The sequence below is a fragment of the Rhinopithecus bieti genome, unplaced genomic scaffold (assembly GCF_001698545.2).
Source record: "Rhinopithecus bieti isolate Rb0 unplaced genomic scaffold, ASM169854v2 scaffold_75975, whole genome shotgun sequence".
NCBI lineage: Eukaryota > Metazoa > Chordata > Mammalia > Primates > Cercopithecidae > Rhinopithecus > Rhinopithecus bieti.
Window position 1 is genome coordinate 1,050,790 of NW_016828707.1, and position 22,076 is coordinate 1,072,865.

General features: G+C 53.9%; 2 protein-coding genes across 3 annotated transcripts in view; one reads left to right on the forward strand and one right to left on the reverse strand.

Annotated features, from left to right (window-relative positions):
* The window catches only part of STX18 (syntaxin 18), a 125,875-nt gene extending 123,918 nt beyond the window's left edge, over positions 1-1,957 (forward strand). The window contains exons 10-11 of the mRNA XM_017864577.1: positions 425-505; positions 1,285-1,957. Of these exons, the coding sequence (XP_017720066.1) occupies positions 425-505; positions 1,285-1,380 (177 nt within the window). The 3' untranslated portion in view covers positions 1,381-1,957. The remainder of the gene's footprint in view (positions 1-424; positions 506-1,284) is intronic.
* Positions 1,958-2,366: 409 nt separating this feature from the next.
* The window catches only part of NSG1 (neuronal vesicle trafficking associated 1), a 34,283-nt gene continuing 14,573 nt past the window's right edge, over positions 2,367-22,076 (reverse strand). For both annotated transcript variants that reach the window (XM_017864580.1, XM_017864578.1), the window contains exons 4-5: positions 13,763-13,873; positions 2,367-4,192 (exon numbers count right to left, since the gene is read on the reverse strand). In XM_017864580.1, coding sequence (XP_017720069.1) covers positions 3,992-4,192; positions 13,763-13,873 — 312 coding nt within the window. In that variant the 3' untranslated portion in view covers positions 2,367-3,991. The remainder of the gene's footprint in view (positions 4,193-13,762; positions 13,874-22,076) is intronic.

The window sequence follows — 22,076 nt, forward strand, 5'->3', positions numbered from 1 at the left end:
GGTCAAGTTAGTAAACTTCTCTGAGCCGTGAGTTTCCCTTTCAGAAAATAGGGGTAATATCTACTTCTTGGGGTGCTGTGAGGATTTGTGGCTGTGCAAGTAAAGCCGTTTGCCCTTGGTGACGGCTGCTGTTCCTGTCATGATATACGCTTCAGGGAGGAGGAAGTTGCTGTATAGGTCAAGCATCCCTAAACTTAAAATCCAAAACGTGAAATCATAAGTGCTCCAAAATCTGAAACTTTCTGAGTGCTGACACGCGACACTCAAAGGAAACGCTTGTTGGAAATTCTCTGAGTTGGAAACTCTGTGAGTTGGAAACTCTGAGTGCCGACATGACACTCAAGGGAAATGCTCGGGGGAGCATTTTGGATTTCAGGTTTTTGGCTAAAGGATACTCAACTTGTATTTATCTTTTCTTCCACAGGAAGCTGAGATTGATAGCATTCACCAGTTAGTTGTGGGGGCAACTGAAAATATCAAGGAAGGCAACGAAGACATCAGAGAGGTAGGCACTGTTTGGGTTCCCCAGGTCCGACGTGGTGCAGCACTGAGTCCGAGCAGTGGGTGTCAGTCTTACAGGCATAGCTGCCCAGGAGCCTTGCTGGGCAGAGCTCACAGGGCAGATCACAAACTTGTGTGACCGTGAGGCCATGGTCCATTCCAACGGAGCTGCGTGTGTTCATGAGACCCACCACCCGTCGCCCACCTTGGCTGCTGAGAGGCAGTGGCTCCCCAGCCTCCAAAGGAACAACCCAGGGTGGGTGGGGGTACTCCTGGCAGGGTCAGGCCAGCTCCCCATGTACAGAGATGCACACAGGTGGACGAGCTTGTTGGCCCCCACTGAGGGGTCAGAGCCTGGCCCTTATGGAGGACACCACAGCCATCTTGTTGAGGGGACTGTTTCTCGAACTCAGACCTCAGGGTTGGGTCACCACGGACATCGTGTTACTGGGAAATACAAAACTTGCGGTCACACTGTGCTCGGGGCCTTTAACCCTGGGACAGAAGGGAGTGATTCTGAGAGTATGTTGAGGGAGAACTGTGCAGGACACAAATGATGGCCACACAGAGGGAACTAGAACCCATTTGCCTTCTGGTGGATCTCAAACCCACTTTTTGGTTTTGCTTAGTAATTAAGCCATCTATTCAAGGTAAGCACAGATGGAGCGACACCCATAGTTACAGCCAGGATCAGGAGAGCACGTGGGAAGAGTGGGGTATTTCAGAGCTGCTCAAACCACACTCCTGTGTGATAAAAACCCCTGTGCTCCCATCCCTGCCCAGGCCATTAAAAACAACGCTGGCTTCCGTGTGTGGATCCTCTTCTTCCTCGTGATGTGCTCCTTCTCCTTGCTCTTCCTCGACTGGTACGACAGCTAGCCTGGGCCGCGGGGGCCCAGCACGAGAGTCCGCGTGGGCGCTCACAGACTGCGTGCTCCATGTACCTCCAGTGCTGGAGCATGGTATGACCAGATTTTATCACAGTGCCATTTGAAGGGAAAGGGGTTCGGACAGACAGACAGACATATTCCCCAAAAAGGGATACCCCAGGCCGATGGTGTTCAGCCCATTTATCAGCTGAAAAAGAAAACAGTGCACACCAATGGGAAGCAGCCTGTGTAGCTATCATCAGGCAAGACAGACTGAATGCGGGAGCTGGTGATGAGCTGCTCCTGAACTTGAGGCTGCCTTGGCAGTGGGGCTGCTCCAGTAGCAGGGGCATAGCAGGCCTCGAGAGCCCCTAATTGTCTCAGGGTTCAAAGGAAGTCACTGACCTTTCCCATCCGGTAGCTTCAGGGAAGAACATAGTTAATAACGTCTCTCAACAAATGATTACTTCTTTGTTTCCTTGTGGCTTCTTGTCTGTCTGAGTCAACCAATACACAGACTTACTGGATTATAGAAAAGAAAATTAACATCTGCCTTGTTAATCTAATAAATACAATTACAGCCCCTTCGTGTGTCGTCAGTGAGTCTAAGTTGAGAAATTCAGTGGCAGCCCAGCCATCTCCTATCAGGGAAGAAATGCAGGGGAGACTGGGGCCCTCAGTGAGGGGCTGCCTGGCGTGCTGCTGCCCCCAGAGCAGGCAGGGGGTGTAGGAGGGCCAGTTTCCTGCCACTGGGTCCAAGGAGCCTTTGTTCAAAGGAGGAAGTGGGCCACAGGAAGAACGGGCCTGCTTCTTTCGTGCCTGTGCATCTGACCTTCCGGGAAGTGTAAACAGAAACACCTATTGGCAACTGAAGGCGTGAGACATCTGGACCACATCTGTACAGAAAGCATCCCAGCGCCCACATGGGCATGAGACAGTTGGTACTGCGCCTGGTGAAATGCGTGTGTGTACAGACAGTCCACTGGGCAGCACCGGTATCCTCGTGTTCTTTATTTGCACAGAGTGAAATGTCAGAAGTTACATGTAAATGAATTCACAGTCAATAAAGTCCACGTCTACTGGGAAATACAGGCTCGGCCTCTGCACTGTGCGCACATGGGCTTCACTTGTCTCTATTCACATGTGCAGGGAAGCTTTGGCACTGATTTATTGCTCTTGAGTCATTTTCCACAGCTTAACAACGCCCTTCTCAACACATGCCTCTGTGATGCACACCGCTGTGCCAAGGTCACGGTCTGTCTCTCCAGACACCCTTGATGATAAAATATATTTTCTGTCTTAGAAGCTATTTCAGGAAACAATAGTGGAGCTGACCACGGTCACCATGCCTGTTCACAACACATCTCACACTATCTGTCATTTATTTCTGATCTACTAAAAAACTGAAACTTTTGACATGTACACCAGAAACAACACATTCAAAAACATAGAAGAAACGTCTGTGAATGTCTTTTTTCTATTTAATTGTTTTACACACTTAGTTCATCTAACTGGCAATTTTGTAAACATAAACTTTAATATCAAGATTCAAACTGGAACAATTTTCTTACAAAGATCGTGAGTTGAAATTTGTCATTTTGTTTGCACGGTGCCACACCAGCCCCCCACCCCACAGCCTTTCCTGCCTGTTTCCCACATCAAGGGGTATCAGTTTCATAGAATAAAAATTAAAGGAGCCCTAGTTTAATAGAAATTACATTTCCACTCTTCCCACCCAGCTCATTTCTTTAAAAACTAACGGGGCTATTGGTGCCAATTTATTCATAATAGAAGTGAACGAGCGGGCTGGTGGGGATTCTTTCCTATCAGCTCATCACAGAGCAGACAGACCACCTGCAGGGAGAGAGTTCTGCACCTCCCGGGCCCAGGGCCATCTCTTCCCAGCCCCCTCCCTCACATGCTCTGCCAGTCTACACACACTGGAGCGAACCCCAGCTGTCGCCACCCAGGTGGGTGGTGCCCCTCCCTCCCTATCAAGATGCCAGAGTCAGAGGGGAGAGAGTAGTAAATCCACACCGAGCCTGCCACATTGCAGGGCCGTCCCACCCCGACTCAGGAATCAGCACAGGGAGGGGCAGGTGGGTCTCTTTCCTCATTCTCTATGCCACTCACTACAGTGCATCTTGGCAGCAGTCAACACAATTACCTGCTGATGGCAGTGGAAGAAATGCGAAGTAGGCTTGCTCTTAGCACAGCGAGAGATCACTCTAGATATGGCTATGGAGGAAGGTTTGCAGACAGTAGGGTGGTTTCAAGAAATCAATTCCACAAAATGCATTTATCTGAGTTCCAAACCCTTGACACATCCATTGTAAATTTATTTTTTGACAGCATCCAATAAATCCCAGTAAAGGAGCTAAATGAAGATCTTAACATGAAAAGTGGTGTCAGAGCTCTTTAGGCAATGCTGAAATGCACTTGATTTTATGCCCGTGGGTGGTCGGCAGCAAGTTTTATTTGCAAAGCAGCATTAGCAAACAGAAGCAATTGCACCATAAATGAGTAACCTCTAAAGTATCAGTAATTATATTTAATGAAATGTCCCTCAAAGTCCCTTTGTTACTTGCAAGTGACACATTGTAAGGAACTTGCCCATCCCGCTAAGCTGACTTCTCAGCCGCTTCAGTCTCCTGCTCAGACAGCTTCTCTTCGGACAGAACTGACATCCAGGGCGATACAGAGCGCGTGATGCTCTGCTTGGCCAGGTTGTAGTGGTTTATGACTGTGTAAAATTTCTCCCGGGCACTGGAGTCTTGCTCTGCGTAGTAGCTCTCCAAGCCTTCTGGGATGCACTGGGTGTTCTGAAAGACAAGAGGCCATTGAGAGCACGCATCGGTGCAAGAGGGGCTGCCAGTGTGTCTCCAGTTGGCGGCCAGCAGTTACTGAGCACCTTCCCTGAGCTTGGAGGAACAGATACAGTGATGAGCAAAAACCGGCATAGATCTCGCCCTCGGGAGTGCACAGCACAGGGGAAGCCTGGCCTTGATTATTCTTCATAGACTGGCTGGTGAGTGTCATGGCAGATGGACACTTGGGCTCCAAGGGCTCCAAGTGTAATGGGACAACAGGCCTTACTTCACTGAAGATCTTGCACTAGTTGTCATTTTTAATCAATTGGAAAACAATGACACTTCCGAAATGTCCAGAAACAACCAGTTCAAATGAGGACGGAAGGGAGGTGAGAAGGACTTCCCTTGAGCTAGGTTCTCAGCAGAACGTACCTAGGTGAGACGAGGGTGGGGCAGCACTCAAGGCAAAGGAAACCAGAGCGGAGAGAGGCCTTGGGGCAGGAGTCAGAAGAGCGGTAGTGGAAGGAGCTGGGAGGGGGGCCTGGTGACCCAAGGAGCAGCTGGAGGCTGCTGAGGAGCTCAGGAGGGGTGGGGGTGCCAGAAGCTATCCCCTACAGGCTACAAACCCTGCAGAGGCCAAGGACTCCTAGGGTTGTATGTGGAATTCTGTTGTGTGGGCATTCTGGGGGGAGACCGTTCATCACTGTCATCAGCTTGTTGGGAGTCTAGGGCCAAAAAACGTTAAGGTCCTGCAGCCAAGGCTGGTGGCGTGGCAGTACAGGAGCAGACCTAACCTACTGCTCCACAGTTAGAGCTGGTGTTGGTGGGGCACTAAGTGGGCATGGCAGTCAGTGTGCTCATATAGCTTGGGGATCCCACACCATCCCCCCAAGGAAGGCTTGCAGAGGTTGCTAATTGTCTACCCATTTTCCCCAGGGAGTTGATCAGGGCATGTGGCACCCACCAAAAGACTACATTTCCCAACCTGCCTTGTAGCCAGATGAAGCCATTGACTGATTTCTGACCAATGGGATTCAAGTGGATGTAACCAACCCGGTTCTGCACTGGGCCCTCAAAGGGAAGCTACCTGCCCTCCGCCATTCTGCCCCCTTCTGGGCCAGCTCTGACCATGCAGAGGACAAAGCCCTGGGGGCTGGCAGGGCAGCAAGACACAGGGAATCGGAGCTCTGGGATGACTTCGTGGGTCCCAAACTGCCTTCAAGCTTGGAGTTTAATGTGAGAGCGTAATAAACCTTCCACCTTGTCAAAGCTGCGACTTTTTGTGCGTCTAAGCAACCAAAGCATTACGCTAATAGCCAAGAAGGGTCACTTTATCAAATAGGAAAAGTGAGACTGCAGTTGAGTCAGGGGTCTCCAGCCTTAGCCACCATCACCGTCACCTGGGAAGAATTTAAAAACTCCAGATTCTCAGGCCCTCCCCACAAAAGTGTGACTTGGCAAACTTGTGCTGTAGTAATTGGTATTTTTAAACATCTCCCCAATAAGCCTAAGGTTCAGCCCTACTGAGTCCAGCGTCCAAAGTGGTCAAGGCCACTTTGCTGGTACGTGGCGAAGTCCACAGCACTCACCAACTCCTGGTACTTAACAAGAAAACCCTGAAGTTTCCACCTCTGCCACCGAAAGTGCTGGATTCCTTTCCCCGCCCCAAGTAAATACAGAGTGGTGAACATCTGGAATCTCTTTGATGACTCAACATCTCCAGGTACCTCAGGCCAACGCTAGGATTCCCAGCGGTGGCTGCAGCACCAGTGAGTGAGGATGGGCAGGAGACATCTGTGCCTGGCTTGCCCACGACGCACCAGGGAATCTCCTTGGGGAACCTCCTCGCCCGAGCGCAGGTCTTTCTCCACCTCTGAAGCTAAAGGCAGGTTAACCGGGCTCCCCAACTGAAGGGCCAGCTCCTGAGGCTGTCCTGCTGTGTCTAGGCCCATCTCCCCCACCCCTGGCAAGCAGGAAAAGGGAACTGCCCAGGTTCGCATTTCCCTCCTGACATTCTCGTAGTGGCCGTGTGCAGGATGCTTTTCAGGCATTCTCTCTCTGTGAGGTGAGTTCCACTAGTCCCACTCTATAGATGGGGGAAGTGAGACCCAGACAGGTGACTACAACCTCAACTCCACGACCCCATACCCGTGTCACCCAAGGTACTGATCCAAGACTTCCCACCCAACCCAAAGACAGAAGAGTGAGAAAAGGAAGGCCTTACAATAAGCTGTACCCAGGGGGCGCTGGTCAGAACCGTCTTTTCCACTGGCAGTCTTAAATCTGGCCAACATGCATCCAGTCCCTGCCGTGGGGCACACTGGCCTGAGAGATGGATCCCAGCTTGCCTTGACCATCTCACTCACTGGCGCTTTCACGGAGGTTTCACCCTTCGGTGCCCTCAAAGACAGCAATTACAGAGCTCATTTTATAGAGGGGGGCCTGAGTTCAGGGAAGCCTACACCTGCCCTGTAAGTCAGGGCTGCAAATGGAACCAAGGCTAAGGCCACAGTCTACACAACATCTTCTACCCAACGTGGGGCCACTTTGGGCCCAACGCTCTGAATCCGGAGGCCCCTCTGACGTGCGGGCTCATGTGACACTGCCTGGCTGCTATGTAGTGTCAGGAGCAGACACGGGGCGAAACACATTTCGCTGAGAGAGGAAAAAAGGGGGATCTCAGATGTTCTCACGAGCAGATTTGGAGGCCTGAGTGTGACCTGGCGTGTCTTGTTCTTTCTCTAAGGGAGTGAGCTCCTGTCTCCATTTGGAAATTCTTATGCTGGATGCCTGCCGTGTTTAGGAAAAGGAATGTCAGGGTGAGGTTAGCAGGTGGGCCACCCATCAGGTTTATCTCATGGCGGTTCTGCTAGGCACCAGGACCACCAAAAGGAGCACGATACAGCCCAGGCCCCAGCACTGCTGAAATCGGCCCTGCTGGTGCCCTTGCCCTGCCCGTGGTCTTCAGTCAGAAAACCCGAGCTCATGCTGCTGTAGCATCAGGAAGTGGCAGGCCTGTGTTGTCCTCTGGAGAGGAAGGGTGGTACCTACCTTAGGTCGTGGCTGACAGATCAGATGTGATGTTCTGTACCCTAGCGCTGGCACACAGAGCCACTACGTGGTCATGACTAGGGGCTGGGAAGATGGCGAGGGGGTGGGGAGGGGCCGTGGGTTGGGGGTGCGCTAGACAGCACTTGGATCTTACAGAGGTTTATCAGGAAGTGGATTCTGGCAGCAAATCCACACCCCCATTCCCTGCAGGCCAGGCCCTGTGGTTCAGGCGGCGCCGGAGGTGTTTTCCCTGTTTTGGCAGCTGTGGCTGCTGCCTGTTCTCAGAGGTAAGTGACTAACCTCCACTGGCTTAGGACAGGTGTACAGGGATCAGCTCCTGATGCCACCCTGCCCCGTGGGGAATCCATTCTCTTTGTTACCAGCTCATTGAACCCTGAAGTCTAAAGATGAGAATACTTTATACCTGTAAGGCCCTTGTGAGCAAAGAGCTATTTTCAGAAGAGAAATGACAAATGGAATGTGCTTCTCACCAACACTGCCCCTCGTCCAGTGTTCAGGGGCTGCCACTGGCAGGAGGGCAGCACTAGAGGAGAAGGGAAGCTTTGGGGCCAGGCCCACCGCACCAGCTGAGTTCACGCGGAAGTGCTTTCCCTGAGAATCTCAGGTCCCTCACCTATAAAATGGGGCTAATGAGTCACACCACCGTGTTGCTGAGGACGCAAGTCAATGCATGGTGGTTCATGTTAAGAAGCCGGGATGTGCCTCAGGTCACAGAGTGGACAGAAAAGATAAAGCCAAAAGACACCACCTAAGTACAGCCTTTTTATCACCAGCGTCTTGATCTCAGCCCCCACCAGGAGGTTGGGAAGCACCTGACACGCTACGGAACAAACAGCCCATCAGACCGGCCAAACTCCCCTCCAGCCCACCGCCATGCCCCTTCACACTGTCCTCTCCATCTGCCGCTCATCATCCCTCAGGGAAACGGACCACAGGTTCCCCTCTTCCCTCCCACCTTGGCACCCAGCAGAGCACTGCAAGACCTTATGTGGCCAACACCTGTGGAGTGGCAGCCCCGCTCAGGGCTGGCATACGAGATGGCTCAGAAACGGCCCTGCCCTCCAGGTGCCCCGCCCAGGGAGAAGGACAGATGGGAGTCCCCACATGCCTCCCACACAACGTGGCTACCTGAAGGCAAGGCTGGGGAGGCACCTCGGTGCCCGTGGTGGCAAGCACCCCAGGGGGTGAAGGGCTTCCCAGTGGAAGCAGAACACAGAGGCCTTGTTGTGAGCACAGATGGGCCGGGGAAGGCTCCCTGCGACACTCCCGCCACCTACCTTCCCATCTCATACAGAGCTGCCCTCACCTGTGGGGCGTGCATCGAGGGGCGCGTGGCCCAGCTGGGCCTGCATGTGGAGGAGTTGGGGAGGCTCCCCACCTTCTCTGGGCCTCATTCCCTCACCTGTGAAGCGAAGCTGATGACAGACCTGTCTTGTGAGGCATGGGAGGACTGAGGTAGCTAAGTAAGTATGCTCTTACCAGCACCCGGCACTCGGTCAGCACTGGAAACGAACAGCCACTAAGGGCCGGGTGCGATGACTCATGCCTACAATCCCAGCACCTTGGGAGGCTGAGGCTGGATCACTTGAGCGAACCCAAGAGTTCGAGACCAGCATGGGCAACATAGCAAGAACGTGTAACCTGTCTCTACATGAAAACAAAACAAAACAAAACAAAAGAAATGGCCAATATAAAGGGAAGAGTCAGTATAAAAATGTGGGATTTGAGGCAATTCCCCCATTATGTTTAAAACTTTTTTATAATACACGTGTAGTAATTTCACGGTTTAAAAAAAAAAAGGCAGAGGTAAACCTAGTGTCCTCTCAGGCCACATCTGCCTTTTGACCCTCCTCATGATATGCCTCAGCTTGGGGCCACTGGGGGTGGCTGCCCAGAAACAGCCTGTCCCCTCCCCACTGTCTGGGGGCTCTGAGTCCCTGCCCTCACAGTGTTGAGTCCAGCGTGCACACAGTAGGAGGCACTTAGTAAATACCGCACGTGCTGACTGTACCGAGTGAACTGAAGGGCGTGACCCCGGGCTCCACGAAGAGCCTGTGTATACACCCTCGGCCACTGGTAAAATGGGGATGTAACCATCCACCTCACAGGGCTTCTGGGTGCATTCCATGAGCAACTGGTATAAAAGCCCCACACAAGCTGCCCAGCGTTGACAAGCACACGCACAAATACGGAAGAAAGAGAGTGGGGGGACTTCATGAGCTCACACGTCTCCTTTCTCCAGCTTCGGCCAAGGGCAGCTGGATACAGACCAGCAGTTCCCTGGCCCTCCCAGGTGCCTTCTCCGGAAAGGACACCCCCTCCTTTGATGCTAGTGGAAAATGCCAGAGTCCCACAGGACATCACTCCAGAACAACTTCTCAGGGGACCCTCCATTCCCAAGGCTGGCCGTGAATGGGAATCACCTGGAGGGCCTTTTAAACAACAGGCGCGGGGCCCCTGCCAGTGTGGCCGCCAGTCTCATCTGCAGCCGGGCACAGGACCGGGGCTTCATCTCCTGGGTCCTCTCCCACCCAGGCCAGGTATCCAGCGGGACTTGGGCTTGCAGGATGGGAAAGACAGTTTTAGCCGCCCCCTCCTTCCCGTGGGGAACCTGCTCCAGGCCCGGAGAGGATGAGCCAGGAAGTCCAGGGCAGCCAGTGAGCCGCTGGCCTCAGTTATTTGTAAGTAGCCGGTTTTGGTGGGGACTTCTGGCCCCCAGGAAGCTGTCCTCTGCTGTCCTCTCTCCTGCTCAGGGCCAGCTCCTGGGCCAGCCCATGCTCCCTCTCCATGACTTCGGCCTCCCTGAGTAACCAGCTCTGCACAAGGCCCTCTCCTTTTACCCCTCTGCCTCCCGTATTAAATCAGTCCTCCAGTCTGTAGTCTCCCCTCCATCCCCAGTGCCCCGGTCTTCTCTTCCCTCAGCCACTGCAGCAGCCTCCTTTGTCATCTCACTGCCCCGTCTCTCCCTTCCAACCTTCAGCCTCCCCAGATTACCCAAGAGATCACCCTATCACTTCCCCTCCTCCAGGGGCCTGTGTCTGGCACTCGGTGCACCCAGTCTGGCTGTAAGCTGGTTCGTCCTCCACTGCCTCCCTGTGCCTGCAGCTGGCCCCTCACCAGCACACCCCCACCAGCACGCCCCCACTGCCCACTGTTCCCTCTGTGCTCCTCTAACATCACACACCCCTTCCCGCTGGGTCAGGGCCAGCACTGCCCTCCTTCCCTGAAGCCCACACCCTCTGCTTCTGTTTGTGGTAAAGCCCTGGTTTCCTCTTAGCCTCCAAAACAGACTCAAACTCTTCCAGCCCCAGCCTAGGGCATGGACAGGGGTTTGCTGAATAAAACATGAGTGAAAGGGTGAGGGCTTTCGTCGGTTGGGCACACTCCCCCAAGACCCGCATGCTCCCTGGCTTACCTCCTGGAGACCCGCTCCTCCAATGTGGACCGTCCTTCTAGAAACGACCACCCACATGCCCATGCCCAGCCCCTGGGCCCTCTTTCCTGTCTGACTATAGCCTTTGCATTCAGTGCATGATTGACTTCTTCACCATTCTTCTGAGGATGTAAGAACCTCACAAAGGCAGGCAGCTGCACCTGACTGGCTCTCGCCGTGCTCCAGCGCCTAGAACAACAGCCAGAGCTGCTGGCACGGGGTGGGTGCCACATACATGCCTGTCCAAGGAAGGAAGAGCTGAATGTTGGGAGCCTGAAGGACAGCATGACGTGGAAGGAGAAAAAGGGACTTAGGCTGGACAATGTGAATTCCAGCCTTTCCTGCTAATTGCATAAGGACTCTGTGTCCTCATATCGGCAAAAAACAAAACCTAAACGAAACCCAAACCTAAGTTACCCAGTGACAGCTGACAAGCCAGGCTTCCCTGTGCACGTGCTCAGTGCCAGAAACAGTTGGCTTCTCCTGCTTTATTTTAATCTCAGCAATGCCAAGCCCGGGAAATGAGCATCTCACACTGACTCTGGGAAGTTTAGAGCCAGCTACGGAGTGTACGGATAATAGGAGCCCACAGCAAGCGCGTTTTACAGCCACGTGCAGCCTAACAGCATTTGGGTCAACGATGGACCACGTGCCACGGTGGCCCCATAAGACAAGTGCGAAGCTGAAAACTCCTGTCATCTGGTGACCTCACAGCCACTGTCTGGACAGAACACAACACATGCCTCACGTTTGCGGAGGTGCTGGTGTAAACACACCCCCTGCACTGTCAGCTGTATAAACGTCTTGCACATACAATTACATACAGAACATAATACTTGACAGTGATAATAAATGCCTGTTACTCGTTTACATTACCATACTATACTTTTTAATCAGTATTTTAGAGTGTATGCCTAGTTATTAAAAAAAAAAAAAAAGTTAACTCTAAAAGAGCCTCAGGGAGCTCCTCCAAGAGGGATTCTGGAAGAAGGCAATGTTATGTTTTGTTTTGTTTTTAGACGGAGTCTCCCTCTGTTGCCCAGGCTAGAGTGCAGTGGCGTGATCTCAGCTCACTGCAACCTCAGCCTCCTGGGTTCAAGCAATTCTCCTGCCTCAGCCTCCAAAGTAGCTGGGATTACAGGCACCTGCCACCACGCCTGGCTAATTTTTGTATTTTTAGTAGAGGGGGTTTCACCATGTTGGCCAGGCTGGTCTTGAACTCCTGACCTCAGGTGATCCTCCCACCTCGGCCTCCCAAAGTGCTGAGATTACAGGCGTGAGCCACCACACCTGGCCTGGCATTGTTATCCTAGGAGATGACAGCCCTGTGCCTGTCACTGATCCTGAAGACCTTCCAGTGGGACAAGGTGTGGAGGCGGAAGGCAGTGATACTGTTGATCCTGACCTTGTGCAGGCCTAGCTAATGTGTGTGTCTGTGTCCTTAGTTTTTAACAAAAATGTGTTGAAAATAAAAAAAAAAATTGAAAATTTTTTAATAGAAAAAGCACATGAAGAAAAATAATATACAGTTGTGCAATGTGTTTGAGCTTTAAGCTAAGTGTCATTACAAAAGAGTCAAAAACTTTAAAGTTTACAGGCCGGGCATCGTGGCTCACGCCTATAATCCCAGCACTTTGGGAGGCCGAGGTGGGCGGATCACCTCAGGTCAACAGTTCGAGACCAGCCTGGCCAACATGGTGAAACCCCGTCTCTACTAAAAATACAAAAATTAGCCGGGTGGTGGCGGGCGCCTGTAATCCCAGCTACTCAGGAGACTGAGGCAGGAGAATCACTTGAACCCAGGAGGCAGATGTTGCAGTGAGCCGAGACCACGCCATTGCACTCCAGCCTGGGCGACAGAGCGAGACTCCATCACATAAAAAAAAAAAAGGTTTATGAAGTAAAAAGGTTACAGTGAGCTCAGGTTAATTTATTACTGAAGAAAGAATATGTTATGAATCGAGTGTAGCTCAAGTGTCCAGCGCTCACTCCATCTACAGGAGTGCACAGTCACCCCTAGGCCTTCACATTCACTCACCACCCACTCCCTTACTCACCCACCCAGACCAGCTTCCAGTCCTGCATGCTGCATTCATGACAGAACTGCCCTATTCAGGTGGACCATGCATTATCTTTTATACCGTGTTTTTACTGGACCTCTTCTGTTTAGATACACAAATACCATCGTGTGACAACTGCCTCCTTCATTGAGTACAGCAACATGCTGTCCAGGTTTGTAGTCTAGGAGAAGTCGGCCATACCCTACAGCCCAGGTATGTAGCAGGCTGGGCTGTGGGTGTGTACAGTACACTCTGTGAGGTTGGCACAATGATGGAATCGCCTCATAATGCGTTTCTCAGGACGTATTCCTGTCACTAAGTGATGCATGGCCAGGCCTCCTCCTGGCTCCGTCTTCTCTTTCCACCCTTATCTCCTCTCCCTTTCTTTTCTTTAATCCTGTTGCCTTGCATGCCACTTGTGGGCTTTTTGGAATGACCATTATACATGCAAAGCGAGCATTTCCATGCCTGTAGAGAGCCCAGCACCAGTGTGGCTCCCGCGGTGGGACAGGCAGAAGAGGGACACGGGTCAAGAGGGTAGGTGTGCCCCCCAGCCCTGCTCCCCAGTCCCTGCGTGGCCTTGGGCAAGGCCTTCCTCTCTCTGGGACTTGGCGTCCCCCAGTACGTCCTCTCTCTTTCATGTGGCGGACATGGTCCCCTCTCCCTCCCTCCCCCAGAGCAATCCACTGGGACCCGGTAGGTATCACCCTGGGCATTTCCCATGGCAGCCCCTGGCTGGGCCCACTTTTAAGGAGGGCCCTTTCCTGGACTGCTGAGGTCAGCTCCCAGGGGCCGAGTCCAGGAGTTTCCTTCCTGTGGGTCTCATGCATCCCCTGCCTCCCTACCCCGCTCTCCAGCTGAGCCTTCCACAGGGACACTCCTGACACTGGCCCTTGGCTGCTCTAAGGCCTGTCCCTGGGCCAGCTGGGGGAGACGGCAGGAGCAGCCTTGAGTTCAAGGGAGAGAACAAGGGGTGCAAAGGCATCCCAAGGCCTCTGGGGGAAAACGGAGCTTTACCTTGAGGACGAACCCATCGGGGCAGGCGCGATCATACTTGTACACCTTGTAGACGACCAGGAAGACGACGCAGGTGAGGAAGGCCAGGGCGAAGAGGACCAGCACAGACACCTGTGGGCAGAGGCGGGACCGTCAGGGGTGGTCGGAAGGCAGCAGGACAGACACACACACCCCCGCACACGCAGGCCCCCCAATACACAGCATGTGCAGAGACTGCCTCTGGAAGAACCTGGGGAGGGCAGCTGAGGACAAGACGTTAGGAGCATCACTTTTCACTGGGCAATTTTTTGTAACATTTTAATTTTTCACCGTATTAATAAGTGACCTTCATTTTACATTAGTTATTTTTAGTACCCAAGGTCCTGCAGAGAGCTCAGGATACAGATATGACGAAGCCCCACTGCTGCCCAGGCAGCTCTCGGGCCACTAACACACATGTCTGAGAAGTGGGGTTGGCTGCCCACTGCCCCATCACGGCCATGGTGGATCAGCTACCAGCCAAGCATCCGCTCAGCAAACGTGTCCTGAGCCCTGAGCCCTGGGCTCAGTGCTGGGATGCAGTTTCACACGGACACCAGCCTGCTTTTGTGTGGGGCCAGGAAAGACAGAACCTCTGCAGCCCCATCAGCCTTTGCCCTTGGTGGTTTCCCGTGTGGTTAGTGTCCTCAAGGACAGGGATTTGGTTTTCTTCACCATGGTGTGCTGAGCACTAGACAGCCCCAGCACACAGTAGGTGTTCAGCTGGTGTTTACAGATGAACTCATGGCAGCTGGCTTGGAGGGGGACAGCCTGCCCCAGCTGGAGGGCATGGGGCATGGGTCACTAGATGACACTGGATCTGGACCTTGAAGGCACTCACCCGGCTGCTAGGGAGCCTGGCAGAGATGAGAGTATGTCTCGAAGCCAAAACGGGCCGGGTGTGGTGACTCACGCCTGTAATCCCAGCACTTTGGGATGGCGAGGTGGGTGGATCACCTGAGGTCAGGAACTTGACACCAGCCTGGCAAAAACAAAAATTAGCCGGGCGTGTTGGTGGCCACCTGTAATCCCAGCTGCTCCGGAAGCTGAGGCAGGAGAATCGCTTGAACCCGGGAGGCAGAGGCTGCAGTGAGCTGAGATCGCACCACTGGACTCTAGCCTAGGTGACCGAGCGAGACTCCACCTCAAAATAAATCAATAAAAAGCTAAAACAGTGTGCAGATGGCCCCTCCTGCCCAGAGAGGCAGAGAGAGCGATGAGGCTCCCTGGCCAGGTGGGAGGATGCCAGGCACCAGCACATGGCAGGGCCTCCGTAATCTTAGTCTGAACATGCACAGAGCTGCTTGCTCCCCACCACCCCTCCCAGCAGCCTGGGGGCTGCAAGGGGCTGGGACTCTCCCCTGGCCACATAGAGACCCTACAGCCAACAAGGGTGAAGAACGGGGAGCTCTGCTGCTTCCTAAGGCTGCAGTCCCAAAGCTCCGCTGGGTAGACCCTCCAGCAGAGTGCCCTCCTGAGCCCTGCCCGCCTCAGGAACTCTAGGCTTGGAGTCCCCTGACACCATGGGGCCCCCGGTTCCCGTCTGTGAAAGGAAACCAAGGGCATTCCCCAGGTCCTGGGGAAGCAGGAGATGTGCGTGAGAAAGTGCCCTATCAGCCATGCAGCATGGTCACCTATAAGACGGGCGGCCAGCCCTGCCGTGAATGCTGCAGTCACTCTGGGCAACCCTCCTTCTCTTTGGGAGCCCCTAATGCACCCCCTGCAGCCGGCCCAGGCCCCAGCGCCAGGGCCCACGGTGCAGATTCCACCTGCAGCTGCGCCCTTGTAGCTTACCAGCCTCACCACCTCGGAAGCCCCCAAACCTCTCTGAGCCAGACTCCTTGCCTATGACATGGGACGACACCTCCACCACCTCTCCGTCTCTGCGAGGCTGCAGATGCCTGGAGAGCCACACTAGTCACTGCAGCTCATCCCCTGCCTCCACTTCCCAGGGGTCTTCACCTCCAGGCCTCACAATTGTCCCCGAGCCTGCATCTTGACTGCAGGGAGCCCTGGCCGCAGGACCAGCTGAATGGGGTGGCTCAGAGCTAAGGGATGTGGCCTCTCTGCTGTCAGGTTCCTGTCCATTGTGCTGCCAGATTCATCGGTCCCAGGCACGCTCAGCCCAGTGCCTGGAGCAGGACAAGGGCTGCACCAAGACCCTGAGACCCCAGCCCAGGCTGCTCTCGAGCTCCACCTGGCTACCTGCTACACCCCACCGCCCGCCCTCCCGTCTCCCCAGCTCACACCCACTACAGCTCCAATGAGACCTGTCCCCTCTGTGTCCCTTCACCCAGGGAGGGACCCCTCAGGCCCCTGGCAGGCAGATTCACATCCCCTCTAGGGAGGCCCATCCTCCTGGTCCCCAAGTCCTACCAGTTCCTCAGTCACGACTCCCGCCTCCACTCCCCCAACCCCGACCAACCGTGGGTTGCCTTCTCAGGGCCATCACCCTCTCTAAAGGCCAGAGAAACTTCAGTCCACTGGGACAGCCTACAGTGCATATGGAGCCTATGCCTGACAAAGGACGCAGACAGGATGGAGCCAGGCTGCCCCCAGGGCCGCAGCGCCCACAGGGAAAGCACCGTTTTCGTCCGGATCACAGCTGCGGTGCACAGGCCGCGCTAAAGGCCAGGGCAGCAGAGCGCGGAGCTGTGGTGAAGCAGGCAAAGCTGGCCAGAGAAAGAAGGCGCAGCCGTCCGACGCATTTGGCAGCCAGAGGCAGTGGCAGGAGCCCAGCCGGGGAGGGCCGCCTGGGGATGACAGCCGCAAGCCCTGATGATGCTTGGGGTCGGGACAGGCTCTGGACAGGGGCCGGAGCACAGACCCTGCGGCTCTAGCTCACTGGCCCGGAGTCCAGCACCTTGCTCCAGCCTGTGAATGGCAGTGAAAGGAGCGCCTCCCAGGGACGGTCCCGGGATGCTGAGGACAGCGCCTGGGCGGCGGGAGCACGGCGAAGCCGTCTGCTGTCACTGCTGTTATCCTCACTCTCATTTCCTCGCTGGCCCCGGGGTGGCGCCTGGCAGGCAGCAGAGCGGGCTCTCAACCCTCTAACCAGCTGCCCTGTCGCATGCTCACCCGGGGCCACCCTGTCTTTCTCCAAGTCTACACTGCAGGGCTGCCTCACTCAGGGTAGTCCAGAGGACTTGGTTCCATCTAACTGGCCTCCTTCGTAACCCTTTGTATTTTATTCTGTGCATCTGAAAATACTATTCTGAGACCCAAGCCACCACAGGTGAAGATGTCCTGTTAGAAGAGGGTTTCAGGGGCTGGGCGCGGTGGCTCACGCCTGTAATCCCAGCACTTTGGGAGGCAGAGGCGGGCAGATCACGAGGTCAGGAGTTCGAGACCAGCCTGGCCAACATGGTGAAACCCCGTCTCTACTAAAAATATAAAAAATTAGCCGGGCATGGTGGTGGGCACCTGTAATCCCAGCTACTTGGGAGGCTGATCACTTGAACCCGGGAGGTGGAGGGTGCAGTGAGCCAAGATCATGCTGTTGCACTCTAGCCTGGGTGACAGAGTAAGACTCCATCTCAGAAAACAAAACAAAACAAAACAAAGAGGGTTTCAAGTTTAAGAGATGAGGCATCATTAAACCTGTTTCTCCAGTTGGGAAGCCACATCAGTTTGGCTCCCCATCTGTCTAGGTTTAGAAAGAACCCCCATTCTCTACTGCAGGGCTGTGGGGGAACAGCCTCCTCGGGCGTGTCCTCCGAAACCTAGCCAAGCCTTTCCCACAGGAACCCGGGCCTGACGGCTGAGGAGCCAGCAGAACCGTGCAATGAGAACGTGAGAGTCCCTGGAATAGTCGAGGGGAGAAGGCAAAGAAACACATCCAAGGAGAGTCAGCGAGTGGCCCGGGGTGTGGCAAAGCGCTCCCCTACAGGCTGAGCTCTCTCTTCCCCCTGCCCTGTGCAGACTCCGGGGCTGGGCTCTCCTCTGCCACTGCAGGGCACGGCGTGGGGTCCATGGCCTAAGGAGAGAGAGGGCCACGGGCCTTGCCAGAAGCTGGCTCGGAGTTGAATCCTGTAAGCTGCTGGCTGTGTGATCTTGAACAGGTCATCTGGCCTCTCTGGGCCCCACCTCTCATCGGCCAAGTGGGGGCACCACGCCTCACACCCTGGTGCATCTCAGAAGGACAAGAGACCAGGAGTTGACAGCACGCTGGGCCCCTCAAAAAGAGATGCTGAAGTCCAGCCCCCAGGATCTGTGAAGGGACCTGATTTGAAAATAGGGTCTTTGCAAATGAGGCCATCAGGGTGGGCCCTAATCCAACCAAACTAGTGTGTCCTTCTAAAGAGGGGAAATGTGGATGCAGACAGACACGCACACAGGGAGCGGGCCGCCTGAGGACGGAAGATGAGAGAGCACTGTGTCTACATAGCAAAGCCAAGGACGGTGGCAACCTCCAGGAACTAGGAGGGGCAAGGACAGAGTCTCCACTGCAGGTTTCCAAGGGAGCACAGCCCTGCCGATGCCTTGACTTCAGACTTCTGGCCTCCAGTAGTGGGGAGTAAATTTCTGTTGCTCTGAGTCCCCCCAGTCTGTGGTACTTTGTTACGGGGCCCCTAATAGCAGAGTGACTTCAGAGGGCTCAGGACCGGCTCCCCTCCCCTGCACTTGTTCTCTCTGCCATTACCCCATTTCTTCCGCGCCATGCCAGGCTGCCCTGCCCTCTCTCCTCCGTGCTCTTCAAAGCCCTGGCCAGGCCCCCTGCCCCAGGAAGGCTCTGGAACATCCCAGCCTCTATCAGCACACCAGTCGTGCATGCAGACACCAAGGAGCCCAGCACCTATTTTTTCCTAATTAAAGTGAAATAAAAGTGTGTCACAGTTTGGAGACTTTCCTAAGTCCCTGCCCCCTCCCCATGAGATACTTAGAAGGATTCTGGAACAATGGATGATGTTACTGAGCCAGACATCGCATTTCCTCCAGGACCGTGCAGTATCTTTTAAGCTTTCTCTACAACAACATGCCATGATCGTAAGCATCTTGGAGATCCATGACCACCAGCAACTCCATCTTTCAACCAACTGGAAAATACTTAAAAATGGACAAACTAGCCATTCACTGCCAGGGACTAACAGTGAGATAGCCCTGGGTTCCTAGCCTGCTTGGCCGCACACAGTGACCCTGCAAAGGGCATCCACCCCAACGCCTGGTTTCCTGTGAAAGGGGGATGCCGGCCCAGCACCTAAGTCTATGGTGGGGTGTGCAGGAGACCCCATGGCTAGCCAACAGTGGGCGTGGTGAGCTGGGTGAGCCACTGTTACCCAATGGGAGCCCCACTCCCACACAATGTTGCAATCTCCATGCTGGACAGAAGCTGGAGACCGTCCAGTTCAATGCCTTTCTTTACACATAACAAAGGCTTTGTCCCCACTGAAAAGGCAGCACCTTCAAGTCAGCCAACAGGACCCAGGTGATCCTAAGAGGCCGGTGTTGGCTATGCAAAAAGAGAGGTGGTGGCCATTCGCAGTGGCTCCAGCCTGGGTACAAATGGACTCAACTGTGGCTGCCGATGAGAATCATGGGAGGCTCTAATGTCCCCAGCGTCTGGACTCCACCCCAAGTAGTGACAGTGGCATAGCAAGTTTAAAACTCCAGATGCCTCCCACATGCAGCCTAAGCGGGAAGCCAGGGGATAAACAAAGGATTCCACATCTGGGCAGAATTCCTGGGGGCTCTCTAGCTATACACCCCACCGGACTTTATACTCTCACAACAAAACACTACCATTAGGACGAGCTCTGGAGACATCCGCCGCCTTCGGTAGTCTGGTCATCGTTTAAAGTCTGCGTACTCCTTATACGACACCTGCAAGGCAGTATTACTGACCGTGTTTTATAAATGCGGAAATTGAGGTTCAGATGTACATGACTGGGCCCAGGCAAACTGGCTGTCGTTGGCTGAATAATGGCCCTAAAGACACCCAGGTCCTACTCCTGAAACCGTACATGGTAAGGGACTTTGCTGATCCAATCAAGTCAAGGACCTTGAGAAGAGGAGATTATCCCAGATCATTAGGTAAGTTCTAAAGGTAATCACAGGTGTCCTCCTAGCAGGGGAGCAGAGGGAGGTGCCCCTGCCGAGGAGGCGGCGACTTGAAGACAGACAAAAGAGCAGAGAGAAGCTTGAAGACATTGTGCTACAGGATGTGAAGGCAGAGGATGGGACCATGAGCCCCACGCAGTTCCAGCAGACAGAAGAGGCAGGGAAACAGTGCCTCCCTGATAGCCTCCGGACAGAGCAGGGCCCTGCACACCCCTTGATTTTAGCCCAGTGAAACTGACTTAGGACTTCCGACTTTCAGGCCTGGGGAGAATGCCCGTGCATCGTCTTCAGCCATGGCATGGGTGGTAATTTGTTACACTCACTTCTCCTTTCAAGTTCATCTCCCCATAGATGGAACCCCTGAGGGCAGGGCTATGATTCACACATCTGGCACAGAAAAGATGCCTCCTGCACGTTCAGCGCATGCATGAGTGAGTGAGTGAGTGAATGAGTGAGTGAGTGAGTGAGTGAATGAGTGAATGAGTGAATGAGTGAGTGAATGAATGAATGAATGAATGAATACAACCGACAGATACTCCATCTCCTAATGAGCACATACTGAGCAACTCTTGGACACCTGGAGCCGACCCAGAATAATGTCTACACATCGAACAGAACATGGATTTAGTTTGCAGGAGGTGCTGGCTGTCTTGGTTTTATTAAGCAAGTGATCTCGCCTGGGAAGGAAGCAGATCCAGGACGGCTCTTCTGTCCACGCCCTGTGGGTTGATATGCAGTGTCTGACTCCCATGCCTGGCTTCTCCAGGTGGGCCAGGCAGTCTCTAGGTTGGGAGAAGCGCATTTCCTTAGAAGCCGGGACTTTCTTCCAGGGCGCATGTCTCCGTCAGGCACAGGAAGCACGGGGCCCGGACCTGGGTCCACAGTGCCTGCAGGAACCCACAAACATGTTCAAGTTTAATTTTGTTTCAAAATCAAAGGAGAAAGGCCGGGTGCCATGGCTCACGCCTGTAATTCCAGCCCTTTGGGAGGCTGAAGTGGGCAGATCACCTGAGGTCAGGAGTTCGAGACCAGCCTGGCCAACATGGTGAAACCCCAACTCTACTAAAAATACAAAAATTAATCAGGCATGGTCATGGGTGTCTGTAATCCCAGCTACTCAGGGGGCTGAGGCAGGAGCATCATTGGAACCTGGGAGGCGGAGGATACAGTGAGCTGAGATCATGGACTACACTCCAGCCTAAGCCACAGAGGAAAACACCATCTCGAAGAAAAAAAAAAAAAATCAAAGGAAAACAATAAGAATAGCAGGCTGGGTGCTGTGGCTCATGCTGTAATCCCGGCACTTTGGGAGGCCGAAGCGAGAGGATCACTTGAGCCCAGGAGTTCGAGACCAGCCTGGGCAACATAGGGATAACTCATCTCTACAAAAAAACACACAAAAAAACCAAAAAATTAACCGGGCATGGGGGTATGCACCGTGGTCCCAGCTGCTCAGGAGGCTGATTTGGGAGGATCACTTCAGCCTGGGAGCTTGAGGCTGAAGTGAGCCGAGATGGTGCCACTACACACCAGCCTGGGTGACAAAGCGAGGCCCTGTCTCAAAAAATCATCATCATCATACTGACGCTGGTGAATCTATACTGAGGAACTCTGCCTAGACTGTATTGATCTTTAGACCAAAGCAGTCAAAATTTTCTCTTTTTTTAATGAAGGAAGGGGCCCATGATGGCCAAAGCACCTCAGTCCCAAAAGGCCCCGCCTTCTTCCTTCTTACAGAATCCCCCGGCAGCCAGGGCACATTCTCAGGTGCTTTGATGTGGCTGAGCAGCCCTGCAGGGCTGTAGGGTCCCACAGCATCACCCCGGTGTTAACTCTTCCCAATACAGGCTGAGAACTGCTAAAGAGCCAGCCCGGCTAACTTTGCTAGGGAAGGCTTCTGGGAGGAGGGGGTCCATGTCCCAAAGGAGGAAGAGCTTACCAGGGAGGAGGGAAATCAGAGTCCAGCAGGGAGAAAGGGTTTGTGCCACAGGCCTGAAGCATCAAAAAACCCAGTGTCTATGACCAGTGTGGCTGCAGCATCACACATCCTGCAGGAGAGGGAACACGAGCCCAGCAACAAAGGTGCCTGTCTGCCACATCAAGACACTGGAAGCAGACAGGTCCCGGGTATTTCAGGACCCCAGGAAGCAACTGCTACTTTGTGACAAACTAGCATTCCTAACAGCACAAGCAGTCATCTGAAGGACAGATGCCTATCACTGACGTGCATGCATGTGTG